We start from the raw sequence: 18,265 nt of genomic DNA, 5'->3' as shown, positions 1-18,265 counted from the left end.
CTCCAGACTGAGTGGAATGAGGGTGCCCACTCAGACCTTGTGGCCCGATTAGCTGCAGTTGGGTATGACACGCCCGGAAAGTGTGCTCTCTCACTGAGACGCGGAATAACCCTTATGTCGCTTGGTGGGGCGTGGGCAAGCTCTGTTGATGCAGCAGTTTAAAAGCCCATTCAACTCAACGGGGGGAGATGAGTGTCTTGGGAGGGGACGACCAGCTGCGAGAATGTCTTGGGAAGCGACGACCGGAGAAAGCCACAAATCTGACGAGGCAAGTCATCAATAGCTTACGCAACGCTTGGACAACAGCCGACATTACAGCACGTGCACATTATCTTCGCGTGATGTAGCTTTGTCTGAGTATTTAGCATAAAAGCGCATATCTCTTCACTGTGGCGATAGAAGTATGATCCAGTGCAAATCGACGTGTCCTTGACTGACCTTATTGTCATGCGTCCACCGGACATTGTCTGGAACTCTGTGCGCATTCCGGATGATGCACGTGAGGTTAGCCGTGCTTCCCCTATTAATGAAGAGCTCGGGACCACCGACGATCTCCACTTTGGGGTCTGAAAAATAGGCACGTGTCAAATTGCATTTATGTCACATTTTGGGGGCACCACTGCCAGCGGGTATCACAAGTGGTATTGCTTCTTTCAAGAACTACTTTCAAGATCTCAGGAATCGCTCAGTGGATCATGATCCCGCTTTGTGTAGTTAATTTTAGACACCAGTTACAAGTTATGAATGCGTATGTATGTGCACCTCATGTTTAAATTGATCTGCTACGTTTACTCACTCTGCTAGTGGAGTGCTGCGAACTGGTTGCGAAATGACACAGGCGTGCTTTTAAGTGGCCAGACGTATTTCTGACCGTGGTGGCCCTGAGTAATGCAACGATTCCCCGCCTGATCACGGTTCAGCATCCCCATCAGTAACCCATCGCTCTTTAAAGAAAGCTCTACCTCTCTCTGGCTCTAATCTAATTCTCGAGGCGATTTCGTAAGCATGAGGATGGAAATCCGTTTCATGACTACGTACTACCTTCACTTAATCTCACTCCTCGCGCACGTAAAGCTTTCACTAAATCTCCTTAAGCCATCGCCCGGAGCGGCATTTGCGATAAAGGCAGGGCTCAATTGGCCGGCGAGACGGCCGAGTGGTCAATCTGCCGGGCCTGGTCTCCATTGCCAGCCCACTAAATCATCCCTTCTGTCATCCATAGCGGTCGGTGTACGGCCGGAAACGACGGCAAATAGCGCTTAATATCAAAGCCGGAATGCAATTTCGTCGGCCATTCTTTTTAGGGGAGCTCCTTCAATGCAAGGGCTTTGTTCCCCGCACGAGACACAAATACAGATTATGTGCGGTAGCAGAGGGCCAAGCCAGGCAAGGTTGTGTGAAAAACCTCTCCACGTGGTCTCCGAAAACGTCTCTGCATCCACGATCTTACAAACAAGACAGCTTTTTATGGAGGTACACCTTATAAAATGCTCAAAATAATGAACACAAGTTGCGAAATAAAAATGCCTTTGCAACCAACAGAAACATTAGGTTGATTTGGACAAAAAATATTTACATGCACTTTATTGTGATCCTATCGACCTTATTATTTACTCTATGTTACCATTTCCGGAGTGCTGCATAACCGTCGCCACAAGAAGTGACGTCATCAGAACCATCGCCACAGAACAGTGACGTAACCAGAGCCATCGCTACAGGACCGTGACGTCACCGGCAACACGCGGGCTGATATCAATTGCCGGCTTGGTGGGTAAGGCTGGCGACACAAATATGCATTTTACGTGCCGCTTGGTGCCAAAAAATGTTTTCAACCGAAAGTTTGTGTGACGGCTACGAAAGAATGCTTCTGTATTCTTTCGTAGCCGCATTCTAAGCGCGCATTCCACAACTGTACATGGAGCTTCAATGGTTGAACATTTAATCTCACAACATCAGCAAGGCTTTTTGTACAGACCCTTAATCGCACTCTGCGGCCCCATGGTGTCATTCTTAGGCGCAATCCCAGCTCGACGACAAAAATATCCTATAATATCTAGTTGCTCGCTCACTTTGGTGACAGGTCGGCGACAAATCAGCATACTTCCTTTGGCCCGGACGGTGGGCCGATTCGCTGTTCTTACCAGCCGACTCTCATTGTTCCAAAAAAGACAGCAGAAAATACCGATTAACATCTAGATGTGGCGATTCATTTGGCCGCAAGGCCATGTTTCAATGGTTGCGGTGCAACTGAGATGAATGTGAGGTTGGTGGTGACATTCAATGCAGTGGGGCTTTGGAAGCCGCATTCGCATCGAAATTTCATGAATACCTTCCTAGGTCGAATGTTCGGGCCTTGTTGACTTAATTGATCGGCAGTCCAGGAAAAGTCGGCCAGATGATTCGTTCAAGGTATAAATTGATATGTGATTATTCAGGCCGCCTTTTCAAGACACAGAAAAGCAACCGAAATGGCTGTTTATTCACAGCACAGAAAAGTGACAGAAGAAACTGTTGACTCACCCTGGCAGTCGTAAGCACCTAGCCTTCCTTCGTTTGAAGAGAACCGCAGGTTCGGTGCTGACAGGAAATGACGGATGAGAATGCTTCTGAAGTGCCAAGCGATTCCATGGGTGCTCCGTTCCTGAATGAGCATGGCTACTACTAAAAATATTTAAATAAGGGTTGGTACCTGATTCCTAATCACTTGAGCCCTACAGCTCTCATGTTTATAAAGAAGCAAGTCAGATCTGGAAAGACAGAAATATTTTGGAGGAAGATGACATGTTTTCACTGCTCAGACACCCCACACGTATTTTTGAAGACCATGCCTCTGCTTGGAATGAAATCATTCAATTAATGATTTGTTAGAATTGTAGTGACAATTCCAAATCCAAGGTAAACCTTTTCTCGGTATTAATCTTGGCTGCTGGAAACTGATGCGATAGCCAATGATGCATGCAACGAGGGGTAAGGAATAAGGTGGTGTGAGAAATGAAGGCGATGATATGGGGGGGGGGGGGGCAGACGTTCCATTGCCATCGCCCGCTCACCCAAGACGTTTTCTTGAAATAGGAGATGATTTGGGGAGGGATTTTGGTCCCATTTCCAAATAGGCTCAGTCGAAATTGGCATTTGGTTATCTCTGTGAACAATTTTGGCTATTTGCTGATAATAGTGCTCCTGTTGTTTGTAACAGGAAATACCCTGAAAATGAGTCACCCTGCAGTCCTCATTCATATGCCTAAGTTGTTGGCATCTATGGGCATATTTGCATAAATGTAAATGTAATATGCCTTATAAGTGTTTTTGCTATCACTGACGTGAAACAGCTTCTGATACAACTCCCAATATGGCCACTATTCATATGAAGTGCAGGTTGTGAGAGCAGACGGTCTGACTTAAATGGAACCCACACTGGTAGAAGAAAACAAGATTGTTTGTCTGGTTGTGGCATCATACAAGAGGATGTCAATTTGTATTCATGATAAAGGAGAAAAGCAAGCCATGAGCCTCATAAAAATGCCTCCCCTAAATCTGTTGGTCAATACATTTAGTCCGCATTGTTTTGATCGCAGGTAAATTCTATTCTTGAATATTTTATATTCTATTTAACACTTTTATTTGAGCAGTAATGTGGTCATGGCCAGCGGATGAATCCTAGAAAAGATAGGCTTTGTGTTCCAGTCTCTAACTACTCATGTTTCGTAATCTCCCTAGTTGAAGTATTCGAGGGAGGAATCAGCATTGAGGGCGCCCAAATCAGGCTGAAACGGAAAGGCCAGCTGGCAACTGGCCAACGAGGCTCAACCCAGACCCGAGGCGGCCGTGTCGCAGCATTGCGCGGCACGTAAATCCCTCCGCATTCCTGTCTGGCGAAAGGGCGGAGGCAAAATTAGCTGTTGAACTGGACGGCACGCTTGGGTGGTGGGTTCGGGGTACACGCAACAAGCCGTGCTTAGCAGGTACTCTGAATCCGAAGGCACCCATGCAAACCATTTGGAAAAAAATTATGGATAAAAAACAACAAAACGAGATCTTACGTGGTGTAATAGGTTGTATGTGACTACTTGACTCTGCTAGACTAAGTAAATTACAACATGTTCCTGAAAATCAGACTTCTTTAGCTTTGTGTGTTCATATGTACAAAGCTATGCTGCGTAGCAATATGGAATATAACAATTGTATTTCTCGTTTAATTTTAAGTATAACAGCACGTAGTTCGATCTGTTTTCAGCTTTCCTCCAAAACAGCGCGCTGGTTTTGCTCCGTGCGGCGTCAATAAAAAGGTCCGTGCTAAATGAGAAGAGTCCATCCTCTACCTATTCACTAGGTTTCATTTGGTTACCCAGAGGCCCCTGCTAAATAGCAAGCAGATAGCAAATCCAACCGTAGATAAAACTTATACGTCAGGCCGTGGCAAGTCTAGATGGTGGAAGAAGACTGCTTTTGTGATTGTGCTAACCCCCTGTCTAGGGCCGATGTGCCTGCATTCTTCGCAGAAGCAGTTATTTTGGAGTTATTTCAATGACATAACATAACTGCTGTTGTTTGCATGATATTGCAACTTGCAGTGGTAGCAAATGATTTCGGTGACGCGTCGATTCCTGATGACGCTGCTGGGCATGGACGTCATTGCCATTTCAAGCCGTGTGGGATCGCGTTACGCCGCTGGCGACAATTTTCCCGTAGGAATTTGATCGGCTGCAAAAAGACGCGTTCATCACCCCCGAACGTCTGAAACGAGGGCAGATTAAAACCAGACCATATACGACCCAACACGAGAGTCGATTGAAATTGAGCCTCTTCGCTCATCTCTTTCCTGGCGTTGGACCCCAGACTGCTGATTTTTCTCCTGTACGTCACGTAAAACAATAAATATTGCACAGCAATCATTTGCGTATGCGTAAAATCATTGCGTATGCGCTGACCTGTCTTATTATTTACTAATTTAAATGGCTTTCGTCGTGGTTTGGGGCTTAACTGCATGCTGATCTCACATCGGAAATGTAAAAGCAACTATTCAAACGGTTTAATAGTCTTTTACGTAAGCTGCCGGATTTCCTCCGGATCTTTAAAGTTACGGCAATGACTGACTTGCCGGTTTGGGTTTAACAAAATAAAACCAGATAGCCATTGCCACACATCCTTCAGATGAACACAGAATGAAGCCGGTCTATGTCAGAATACCCCCCCCCCCTTCGCTTTTTACGGCTAGTTTATGGTCATCCGGGGTCATTATAGTGAAATTTCATTGATGTGCCTCAGGATGGCGGTGCATATTGGACGTTCCTGTTTGCCCCTTGCACCCTTACATGGTTTTGCCACCATTGGCAGCGTATGACGATGACGAAAAATATTGATACCACTATTCACACAAATTTCCATATTTTGAGGTGCGTTTTAACATGTCAGCAAGGTGCCAGGGTTAGTTATTTTTCCAGCATGCCTGTACTTGTGATTTAAGACATGACAATATCGTGGCTAATTAAGCTTAAACGTCAAGGTTTGATCTTTATGCTCCTGTGATCCTGAACAACCATTAGGGGGTTACAGGTTTGATGGCGTTCATTGAACAAATACTTAACAACTTCGAATAAACCAAAGCAGACGACCTGGCCTTATGGCATGACAGCCGAGGTAGGAGGAGCTTTAAAGAACGATGAGGGATACACAAACATGATATTCTGGCTGGGGCTGATGCTTCAAGCATAATTGCAAACTTTTTGTTTGTGTTGTTTGCTTGACGCAAGTTACTTCACTGAGGGCAGTATTTGTTGCTAAACTAATTGTTTGAAACCCCGGAAGTCTTATGGTCTCCCGCATATTTCTCCTGGCAGCTTGAACACATTTTGGAACACTTCACATTGCACGCCTTCGTGCAAGAGGGACCGGCCCGCCGCTCCGTTACATCTGTTCGTCATAACGCTCATCTGCATTGTGATATTTAGCACCTGATTCGCTACGCACACAACCTTGCACAGTTAGTGACGTTTTGATGACACACAGGCATATGAAGAAAGTCGACGCCAAACACGAACACCACCAATGAAAAATGTGTCCCGGTGGTGCAGTTGGGTACAGCGCCTGCCTTCCTATTCATCCTCTCGTGGCGGACAGCTGTCGAGCTGCTTCAGGCGCTTGCTGTTTCTCTCTGGGGTGGCCTCTGACCGGTGGCAGGGGCCACGCTTAACGTCAGACGAAAAGATAAGACAGGGGATCGTGCTGACCATTGCGATACGTTAGGCGCCCGCAAGCTCTGCCTTTAAACAGGAATGTCACGTCCGGATGGAGGGTCAGGGCTCAGACCATGTCACGTTCGGATGGAGGGTCAGGGCTCAGACACTGGGCACAGCTCAGCATGGGCGTTGATCATAGTAGTTTATCCAATCAAAATATCCGGTCTAAGTTTTAAAAAGAACAAAACTTCAGCGTATTTAGCAGTTGAACTTTCTGCAATTTACTCTTTGTCGTGGCGTAAAGGTGCTATGCAGGCAGGTAGCTAGGTTATCATGTATGCATATATTGAGCAGGTTTACCTTCAGGTGAAACTCGATGCCTTTGGCAGACGCAACTCTCATACAGCGGGTGTTTGTTTGTCTGTTGCTGAAGGTGCAGAGGTACTCCGGTTAACCGTTCGTGATCAGCACATGCTGATGCTCGTCCGAATGAAGGACAGGTGTACTACACCATCCAGATCGCCAACAGAACCAGACCGATGTAATGAAAGCAGACCTTGGCACGGCTTAAGCGCCATACACGCGAACTGCCCGAGATGTACCGATAGCGCCTTGATGACAACTGAATAGCGGATCGTTTGACACCAAAAATTTAGAAAAACATTGTAAGGTCGCTGACCTATGGTAGGTCAGTCAGGCAATGGTTTCAGCGAAGGCAATTTCTAGGAAATCGTCCAATCTAATACAATAACGGATTGTTTGACGAAGCCATACATCTCTGAGATGCTTTATTAGGTACCACAAATATTGAATGAGCTAATTACGCTAACCTAAGGTCAGATATGGGGGCCAGACCAAGGTCAAAACCAACCTGATTTATTACTCTAGGGTTTGCTGTATGGGATAGTTTGTGGTGCTCATTTCGAATTTATTGACGGCAGGAACCGCACTATACACCTTTCATTAACTTTTTAGATGTCAGAACAGGTCATTGACCTAAAATGACCCGGGTCAACATTTTGTTTTAGGAGCACACTGCCTAGCGTAATCTTTGTCGCTTATTCAAATGCAAAACTCAGAGCAGCCTCGTATGATTTCGGTCACCATGACCTTCAAAAGGTCAAGCAAGGTCACTGACCTCAAATAGGCTTGTGACTTTTTGCTCAGAAACAGCTTCCTAGGTTCTGAGGGCACTTAAGAGACTAACCTGGAATTTGCCTCGTTTGACCTTATTTGACCTGAAGGTCATGACCTAAGAAACTCAAACTTTGACCTAAGTGAGTTCATGTACAAGTCAAGACACCCTGTGAATTTAGTGTGTCTAGCTCTCTTAGTTCCTGAGATCTCAGGGGATCAAATTGACCCTCCACCAGAGCAAAGGGTATCTAGTCGGCCCTCCGGGCGCGTGTTAAGATAGGTCAATATCGTGGCTAATTGAGCGTAAACGTCAAGATTTGATCTCTATGCTCCTATGATTCTGAACGACCCTTAGGGGGTTACGGGTTTGATGGCGTTCATTGAACAAGCACTTAACAGCTTTGAACCAACAAAAGTAGGCGACCTGGCCTTATGACATGGCAACTGAGGTAGGAGGAGCTTAAGAGAACGATGAGGGACACACAAACACGTTATTCTGGCTGGGGCTGATGCTTCAAGCATAGTTGCAAACCTTTTGTTTGTGTTGTCTGCTTGACGCAACTTACTTCATCGAGGGAAGTATTTGTTGCTATAACTAATTGTTTGGAACTCCGTAAGTCTCCCGCATATTTCTCCCGGGAGCTTCAACACATTTTGAAACACTTCACACCGCACGCATTCGTGCAAGAGGAGCGGCTCGCCGCTCCGTTACCGCTGTTTGTCACGACACTAATCTGCATCGTAATTTTCACCATCGCGATATTTAGCACCTAGTTTGCTACGCATGCACTTTTTCATAGTTAAAGTCGCGTTTTAATAAGGACACACAGGCGTACGAAGAAAGTCTACGCCAAACACGAACGCTATCAATGAAGAATGCGTCCCGGTAGTCCAGTTGGTTACAGTGGCTGCCTTCCAATTCATCCACCGGTGGTGGGAAGGGTTCCATTTGCTTCAGGCGCTCGCTGTTTCTCTCTGTCTGGGATGAACTCTGACCGCTGGCAGTGGCCGGGCTTAACGTCAGACGAAAAGATAAGACAGGGGATCATGCTGATCATTGCAATACTTTAAGCGCCCACAAACTCAGCCCTTAGACAGGAATGTCCCGTTTGGATGGACGGTCAGGGCTCAGACAATGGGTACCGCTCGGCATGGGCGTTGATTAAAGAAGTTTATCCAATCAAAATATCGGGACTGAATTGAAAAAAGAACGAAACGTCAGCATGTCTAGCATTTCAACTTTTTGCAATTTACTCTTTGTCGTGCCGTAAAGGTGCTATGCAGGCAGGTAGCTAGCTAGGCTATCATGCATGCATATATTGGGCAGGCATGCTTTCTGGAAAAACTTGTTTTCGGCAAACCTAACACTCATACCACGAATGTTTGTCTGCTGCTAAAAGTGCGAGGGAGCCTCAGTTAACCGTTCGTGTTCAGCGCATGCTGGTGCTCGTCCGAATGAAGAACAGGTGAACTATACCCAGATATCCGACGGAGGGGATAAAAGACTGATCGACTGATGACTGATAGGACGAAAGCAGACCTTGATGCGGCTTAAGTTACCTAAACGCAGATGCACGAGACGCGCCGTAGCGGCTTGATGACACGCCAACAGCTCCTACTGCTGAAGGTACCGCAGCGGACAGCTGGCGTGGCACGGGTGGGATCGTATCAGAGGACAGGACAGGACCGTGACTCGTAACGTGTTAGCAGGCGGGCCGCGTGACAGGCACCGTGTTATCGTGCAGGACATGTCCTAGGCACACTATTGTGGAGCTGTTCGCGTTGTTGGCACCTTGTCGAAGGGAAGGACGTGAGACGGGTGCCGTGACATGGGGCACGTGTCACGGGCACTGTGTGAGTCGGCAGGGCCCGTCATGGGCACCGCGCTAGCGGACAGGGCGTGGTGTGGATGGGTTTGGGGGAATAGCGCGCTTGCGAACCTGTTCAGCGCATAGAACTATTCACAAACGTTTAACGACTTCTTTTTTGTTTCAATAATGTTAATATTATCTATAAATAATCGAATCAGGCAGAGTACCTGACCAGGAAGATAAGAGGCTATAGACAACGTCAGCAAGTCACGGTATAACGCCTCGTTCCGGTGATTCGTGCGCGAATGCCAGAGTGTCGTAGCTCGTCGGCAGAACGCAGGCTGTACAAGAGCCAAGGTGTGTAGATCGAGACCGACTGCCAGGGGCGTTCCCCTGTACAGTGGGCGTTACAAACAGCGACATCGGTGGCGTTATGGGCCAGATGCATGATACAATGGCCTAAGCATTCCACCGCATCAACACTTGCGTTTTGGGACAGGCCTTTCGCACAACACGCCGACATTACGTCGGAGCATGAGAACACAGTGTCGTGAAACAGCGCATGACCCAAATTGGTCCTGCTTTTAATTCAATGAAGCGGCCAATCCCCAGCCATCGTGAGGTTGATGCTCCCACTAAAAGCAGTCTATGGCCATTACCAGCGATAGTGCAGGGCGGCGGCTGGCGTTAAACCGAGTGTTTCCGCAATCCCTGCAGAACCGAGACGCCATAACAGACCTCCGAAAGGTGGCAGCACTTTCAGAGGATCGTGGCAGCACCATACCGGCCAGCCGTCGCAGCTTAGTGGAACAGCTTGATACTGCAGCGAGGAAAGACAGATGGGACGGCGTGCCAGCAGGGGACTTCAAGGGAAGGAGTCGCTAAGTGCAAAGCCACGTCGGGGTCGGTGGTTCCGTTAATCGGAAATTGGCCGCCCCTAGATTTCTTCAACTCTGGAATGGTACTGGTGTGCCGACAAGTACAGCACATTCGTTTGCGAAACAGCTCATCTTTATACAAAATAACCAGGCATATTACGTACACAGCATAACTAGAAATGATGTGCACCATTTGCAAATTGCTTAGAGTCTATGTGACAGGCGCCACGAAACTATTAGTTAGCTGCAAGCCGCGATTAGTCATCCATACATCATTCAGGCACAATCAGAAAGGTGGCATTTGTTGCTGGTGAATGTTCTTCTCTCTGCGCGGTCCTACACAGAATCACATCACCAAAAGGGCGCGCTAAAATCTTACCAAAATTGCCTAGACGAACTTGATATAACAAACTGCCACTTGAAAGACATCAAGCGATAGAAGAACCCCTTTTAAACGAAAGACTGTTGCCCTGCTTAAGGCTTGTCGCGAAATACTTGCCTGTCGGGAAATGAGTGTAAACGCATACATGGCGTGTTTCCTTCGCATCAAAATACCGATAACGCCCTTCACAGCTTACCATCACAGTAGCAAACACCACGCGGCCGGACCATCCCCGCCTCGACTCTGTCCATCTTACCCAGCCTCAACACGCTCGTTTTCCGCGTCCGTACCTCAACACGCTCGTTTTCCGCGTCCGTAGCGGCACAGCCACTTACAACCTGCGGCCGCCGCCAGCTCCCCGAGCCGCTCACTCTACAAACGGTTTGTTTACTGGCCTCCGTCTGGAACGGCCCGGCCGCCGGCTTTGTGTGCCGCGCTGAACGCGCCGCGCCGCGACCGGCACACAAACCGGCTTAAGCAGGCGGCTTATCTGGCCCAGATAGGAGCTCCGGCCGCGGGTGGGCAGTCGACCGGAATGAACGCGTCGGTCCGCAGGCCCTGGGGAGGGGACCTCCGTCGGGTCCGGCGCGACAGCCGCCGCCGCCGCCGCCGCCACGGCCCGGCGAACGCCACGCGAGCTCGTCCGGGACGGGACAGATTCCCGACTCGGGGCTCCAGCGGCCGGCTCAGAGAGAATTCATCTATTCGTGTTGTGTATGAGGCCGGGGACCGCGCATGCCAAGGCAATCGTCCCCTGTTGGCCGGAGGAGTAGGAAGAGCAGAGTAGTGATTTCGAATAACGACGTGACCTGTTGCAAAGCTGCTGCACTCGTGAACAAAGGGTGACTTGATTCGTCGCGGTCTTTATTTAAACGTGCATCAGTGTTTTTAAGGAAGTTCATACGAGATTCTTAAGAATATTGACATTCTTAGGTCATGCTTTAACTCTCCCGCAGCCCACATCATCTCATATGCCCCTTGCTAAGACGGAAGTTTTGTAATCAAGGGACACGTTTGGTCTTGCTACCCGGCCTCCAACAAATTCAAAGGCGGGGGAGGGCGAACAACTTTGCCATGATCCGTTCCCAGGTGGAAAAAGGCAGCAACGTTCTCGTTTTAGGTTTCACATTTGTGAGTCATTGCATTAAATGCAAACTATTTCCAGAGCTCAGTTAATCCCAAGACCCGTGCTGAATACGCGCCGCTTTACCCAGGACTTCAGTTTGCGTTTGTTTGCATGATATCAGCCAATCAGCTGATGCAGTTCCATTGCTGCTTGCAAACGTTAAAATGGATTCAGGCTGATGCCATCCAATTATTGATTTGTTCATCGTGCGTCATTGCTCGCCATAGGCCGTCAGATCGCGCTTTTCGAAAGCAGTTACAATGTGTAGCTCAATCGTAGTAGTATGAAAAGCTACCAACGCATGAATACGCTTAATCGCTGAACATGACAAAATCAATTGCGTTTGGCGGGGCAAACTATGGCACAAAGTCAATCATGTTTATTAATTTCGGTCTGAAAGCCGATCAAAACTGTGCACAACACTGGCGCCTTTCAGATGTGGACCATGAGCAGTGAGCTCGGCCGGAGGTCAGCCACGTAACGCGTATGTGGAGCGTCTTTAGTAACTGACTGATGTGTGTTGCAGCTGCAGCGAGGAGGAGGTGGAAAAAAGTCATGTGCCGAAGGTTATAAGGTTTTAGGTTAGTACACACCGTTTGAACAAATATCAGTACCGAAAATGACGTGTATTCGTCGTGGCATTACGTAGTCGCAAATCCTTCACATCCACCTGTGGCATTCCCATCTTCAAAGCGTGTGACAACTGACTATGATGATGATCTGATGGTATCAAAACTCATTTCAGTCAGACTTAAGCCTTCGGTCATAGAAATAAGTATCCCAAAGTATGTCTCTGAGAAGGCCGACTTGTTCGGGCATGCCACTGGCAAATCAAATTGAGAGGCGCCCATGAACAATTGGATGTGCCGAAATGCTGTCAAAATTTGTAAAGTCGATGTTCAAGAAAAGATCGGATGAGGACATCCAGATCGGGGCGGGATTGAACATGACATGACACGGGGATAAGCGATCAATACCAGCGACGATGCGCATCTCATCTTTTCGCATCTCATTTTTTCTATTCTTTCCTTTTCAAATCATACCATGAATTTGGCCACAGTGACCAGCATTATTTGCTATGATTGTGTCTTACTGCTACATGTGCTGTACATTTATCGTTAGCGCTATCCCCAAGTAGTAGATTGCCGGAAGCCAAATTTGCGTTAGTTTCAGTTTTATGCTCTACAAATCAGAAAATAATAGTACCTTAACTGCTCATGCTTTCCAACTTGGCGTATTATTTTGACGCCAAGCCTAAACCATGAAACAAGAGTATTTTATCAGCTCGAGTAGATTCTGTTTGTTCCTGATGCACCATTTGGAAGTGCAAAGGCTGAAAATGTGTCAATATCAACTCGCCCATGCGCAGTCCAGGTGCGCCGGCAATGTGTCCATTAATCATCCATATTGTGGGATATGCCAACCGTTGCCTACGTGCCGACGTCGTCCAGCATGGCAATTAAAATGGTTGATATCATCTTGAACTCCTAGGCAACTTGCAAAATAAAAATGATGCACTTCTGTTTCTCAGCTTAATCGTGGGAATATCGCCTGTTGAGCTACGCCGTCAACAGAGCTGTCCTCTAGCCTCTTCCGGAGCTCTCTTTGGTTTCGGGCATTGAGGGCAAAGCAGGCCGGTCACAGTCATTCTAAGATGAAAAAAACAACGTTCGGGCGCCAGTGCCAGCTCATCCAGCACATCTTACACGCAATGTAAGCATGTCGCTGGAACGGGCGTGCTACGCGCCTGACCAAATACAGCAGGGGGAAGCTACCAGTGTGATGTATCTACTACACTGGTGTCAAACCATTAGACTTGGCCATGTCTCGACGGTGGTGACGGAAATAAACCTCCCGCGAATAAGCTGTATCGGAGTGTTATGGCCGGATTCTGGCACGTCTAGGCGCATAACAGACCAAAAATGACTGCCTTACATTGCTGATGAACTAGCAGAGCAGAAAAATTTATTCAACCGTGCATCTTATTGCGGTTAGAGAAGTAAGAACTTCTTTACCAGTCGGTGACGGCGGTAGGCCCGACGTCTTAATTTCACATCAGCGTTTAAAACCCCTCTCAGCTAACTGAGCACTCACTTACCGACCACGTTCAGGTAGACGTGGTGTAAGACTGGAGGTGTGGTGCCCACTTGGCAGTGGTACCAGCCGGCGTCAGAGGGCCGCACAGATGTCACCCGCAGGCCCCAATCCTCGCTGTACTCCTGATGCAGCGGCTGGAATCGGCCGTCGCTGGCGAACACCACCTGGCCGCTGACGAGCACTTCGTACGTCCGACCCCAGGACACCTGGCGGCACGCAAGTCTGTCGGAGCACCTCTCACGGACGGATCCCAGGTACCTGGCGACACACGAGTCTGTCGGAGCACCTCTCACGGACGGATCCCAGGTACCTGGCGACACACGAGTCTGTCGGAGCACCTCCCACGGACGGATCCCAGGTACCTGGCGACGGTCAGCTTACAGAGCCGCGCGCTGACGCTCTAGGACATCCAACAGCTCGACAGTCTCACAGCAGCTCGTGCTAATGCCCCAGGATGCCCGCCGGCGCACCAAGCAGGGAGCGTCTCGTTCTGACGACCTCATCACACTTGCAGATACGTCAGGCCCTCAGGGCACCTTGTGCTGACCACAGCAGGCACACGGAGACGCGCCGAGCACGCAGAACATCCTGTGCGGATGATAACAGTACGCCACAGGACGTCATAGGAAAGGACGGGACGACACAGCGGATTCCGACCACCCCGTTCTGTTGATGCCGAGGACACCTGGCCAACAAGGATCTGCGGCGGAGGTTGATTTCGATTGGTATCGGCTTGCTAGACGGTAAGAGCCGCCGAGATCAAAGCTCAGTGCATTGGAGAATTTCCAATTCCACTGAGTTTCTTGTCATGCATTATTCCACCGGCGTCGGCGGTGAAAGCAAACTTTCTCACAATGTCAGTCAGCTTACTATTTCAGGAAAGGCCGTCGGCTATTTCGTCTAATTATTGGCGTCGGAATCCTGAGACTGTTGGAAGTTGGACCATGTGAAGTCTGAGGTCATCAACCGCTCACAGAGCGGTAGAGCACTATGAAATATAACCCTCGCTCCACTCGCTCTCAACCAGTGTTCTTCATCTAGTTTATTAAGGTGAATCTAAAGAGCACGCACATGCGTTGCATGGCACGAGCGAAATAACCACAAGCTGTGTGCACCGTCACAGTGGAAGCCTCTATATGCTTACAAGCACGATTTAAGACCTGCAAAAACTGAATGCCGGTTTGGTGGCTTGCACTCTTCCTGAATGTTAAACCAGATGCGTCGGGTTTGATCGATAGGGCCAGCCTTCTCCAAATCTTTCTGAATATCTTAGCATCTCGACTTGTGTGTGTGTGTGTGTGTGTGTGTGTGTGTGTGTGTGTGTGTGTGTGTGTGTATGTGTGTGTGTGTGTGTGTATGTGTGTCTGTGTGTGTTGTGTGTGTGCGTGAGGGGGGTGTGGGTGTGGGTGTGGGTGTGTGGGTGGGTGGGTGGATGGGTGGGTGGGTGTGGGTGTTTGGGTGTGTGGGTGGGTGTGTGGGTGTCAAAACGGTTCGAACGCTTTGCAACTTGAACTGACGGCCTAGAGGCAGTCACCATGGCAACAGACGGCCTGTCGAAGGCTACGTTGAATAAATAGACGGGCATTCAAAGGCCTGTAGAGTTCAAGGCCACACAACATTATCCACTTAAATGGAATTGTGCTAATCACACACTTGAAAAGCGTGCGTTTATTTGCGCAATGTGCACACCGGTGTTAAAGCTCAGCAGGGAAACGTCATTTCATGTCATGCGTGCAATGCAATCGGCACAGCTATGCAACAAGAAGAAAAATGCATACGAAACGCACATGCACACAGTAAGTGGAGGTCGCAGAGTTTATGGACTCACCACCACCTGGACATGCATTGCCCGTACATAATTATATTGATGTTCGATGGTCTAGGCCAATAGCACACTAGCGCTGCCCCTTCCGCCTGCCCGCCTGCCCGCCCCCGTCTCTGTCTGCCTCCTCCATCGCAGTTCGAAGAATACATTCGCAGTCGCAGAATACCGCCTGCCGACCACTTCAGACGGGGGTAAGAGCACCGCACGGTGGTACTCAGCTGAAGAGGCCGCGCCGCCCCCGCCCGACAGCATGGCGGCACACACTCGACAGCCACTCACCACCTGTCGGGAGCTCACGCCGCGGATCCGACAGCTGAGGATCGCCGTGCCGTTCACGCGTGCCGTAACGTTGGGCGAGTGTTCGGCGTCGAACTCGAGCCTCGAAGTCAGCTGGGCGACGGACGGCGGCGGGACGACACCTGTTGCAGAGGAGCCGGCGCGTCACACGGGCACAGTATGGGGCGACGGACGGTTGCGGGACGGCACCCGTCGCAGAGGGGAGGCGCGTCACGTGGGCACAGTACTGGGCGACGGACGGCGGCGGGACGACACCCGCCGCAGAGGAGCGGGCGCGTCACACGGGTACAGTACGGCCTCGGCCCGCAGCGCCCTGCCTCCATGGTTGGTGCTTCCCAGGCCCTGGCTTTGGTCACGACTGCACTGCGCCCTGCCTCCATGGTCGGCGCTTCCAAGGCCCTGGCTTTGGTCACGACTGCAGCCGAGGGCGGCATAGGAGACGCTACATACGGAACACATGTATTTGAAATTTCACGCCGTCCATGGCAGAAGCTGTTTCAACGTTTCCCTGATGCCTGAGGTTCTGGCATCACCGTGTTGTTTTGCTCCTTGTAGTCACAGCAAAAAGACAATTGACAGAGGCTGGAGCCGGAGAGGCTGGAGCTACGCTGAGTGCTATTAGACTAGTACATTTATAACAAGCAGTTAGCGACGATAGCAAGTGCTAGCTTTGAGCTCTGTCCGCGTTTGGTAGCAAAAATGTAACCAGGCTATGAAAAAACGTCCCTTTAATTATCCACACCTTTTTGCATCAACACGTTTTTTAAGAGTGACGCTTTGACTATGCGTACTTTTTATGCAATTCGTGGAAAGCAGACTCGACATGTTATCGTGCATGCGCATAATTGAAAATTAAGAACAAGTTTGCAATGGGCGACAAGCCAACAACCTGAATTAATTCACTGAGATTTATAAAGCTGTTTGTGGCGCCACATAACGTTGTCACATTCCATATTCCACCCACATGCAGGTTCAAGAAATTTTAACTCATCCGTATTGGAGAAGTCAGCTATTCATCGAGGCTGTCGTAACTTCTCGGAAAGTCCTGGAGCCTCACAACGCCTTCGACAGTTCACGACACTTATGGGGATTACGGCGTGATAAACCAAGCAAAATGGCCGAACTAAACGGAATGTTTTGCACTGACCATGGTAGCGTGGTCTCCAACTCGGCTCGTGTCGAGTCCAAATGATCCCAGCAGCAATCTGCGAAGTTTATGGCTTGCCTGTTCGTAAGTTCTCTATGTATATTTTAGCGCATGGTTTAAGGTCCCCGCATGAGGTGACCACTGAAATGCTTACAGGCATGCAGAAAGCAAATAGTTGTGTAATGTAGTGCATTGATCGATAGGGTAGTGAACCAGGGGGCTCTGAATTCACGTCGTTGCCGTAGCGAGAATGGGAGCTCGGCAAACTCTACATGTGAAATCGCTCTTGACGTCCTTCACATCACTTATGTATGTAATACAGTGTCGCATCAGAAATGGGCTTGTAGTCGCTCCCCTGGCGCGCGACTCTTGCACCAAAGACAGTGAGAATGGAAGCATACTAATTGAAGTACCAGCCCACAACCAAGCATGTTGCTCAATCCCCACAACTTTCTATTCGCAGCCCATTTACGTCCACTTCCGAACCAAGAGAAAAACCCGTTGGGTCCATTCACAATGCAGTCCGGGCCCTTGGCAATAGTTAGCTCCGATTGGAAACAGGATCTGACGGCCGAACTCCATTCGTTGCGGCCGGCGCGCTGAGCACGAGTCGGACAGTCTCCGGAATGAGGCTGCTGGCTGGTTATCGACGCCATCGTCTGAGTGGACCAATGCCTCCCGTGGGACTAGTGGGCCATCGGAACTCTTCACTGGGCTGCATGGCGATCAGGGCTTACATGGATGAATTGGTGCGAGTGCGGCCGAACTTGGCCTAACGCGGATGGTGTGGCACATGGCTACGCGAAATCGGATCCAAGAATTTTAGAAAAGCTTTTGGAAATGCGGTAGGTTGTTGAGGAAGTTTTGGATCCAATTGGATACTTCTTTGGCGAGAAGTCTACAATCCTTCAACATAATACTAATACTAAATACAAAACGAAACATTTTACACTCCCCTCCTAGTGGAGTGCCTCGCATCTTGAAACTAATCCAGTCCCATTCGCATACCTAGCGGTGCTGACGGAGGGGTCGAGGATTCCAGCGGGAAAAAGCGCCTCACGTTCGCTTTGAACTCAAAAGATCAGAGACTGCGACGACTAAAACGAAGAGTCGACAGCACGACCGGAACAGTCCTAAATGTCAGCTACCGTAAGCGGGGCGTTCTTCGGAGCTGTCCGAATTCCGCAGGACCGGCAGAGGCCAGTGCCAGAATTCACATGCTGGAAGGGCCAAAGTGTCCACCAGCGATCTGTCGATGACAGACGTGCGCTGACGTGGGTAGACGTGCGCTGACGTGGGCAGACGTGTGCTGACGGACGTGCGCTGACGTGGGCAGACGTGTGCTGGCGTGGGCAGATGTATGCTGACGTGGACAGGCATACGCTGACG

General features: G+C 49.3%; 1 protein-coding gene across 1 annotated transcript in view; it reads right to left on the bottom strand.

Moving 5' to 3' along the window:
* LOC119103881 (hemicentin-2) overlaps positions 1 to 18,265 on the bottom strand; it is an 86,133-nt gene that overhangs the window by 22,832 nt on the left and 45,036 nt on the right. Inside the window, exons 3-5 of the mRNA XM_037227562.1 lie at positions 15,712 to 15,851; positions 13,609 to 13,813; positions 439 to 566 (exon numbers count right to left, since the gene is read on the bottom strand). Of these exons, the coding sequence (XP_037083457.1) occupies positions 439 to 566; positions 13,609 to 13,813; positions 15,712 to 15,851 (473 nt within the window). The remainder of the gene's footprint in view (positions 1 to 438; positions 567 to 13,608; positions 13,814 to 15,711; positions 15,852 to 18,265) is intronic.

This window comes from Pollicipes pollicipes, unplaced genomic scaffold (assembly GCF_011947565.3).
Source record: "Pollicipes pollicipes isolate AB1234 unplaced genomic scaffold, Ppol_2.1 Scaffold_5724;HRSCAF=6776_pilon_pilon_pilon, whole genome shotgun sequence".
NCBI lineage: Eukaryota > Metazoa > Arthropoda > Thecostraca > Pollicipedomorpha > Pollicipedidae > Pollicipes > Pollicipes pollicipes.
This window is presented reverse-complemented; position numbering and strand designations above follow the sequence as displayed.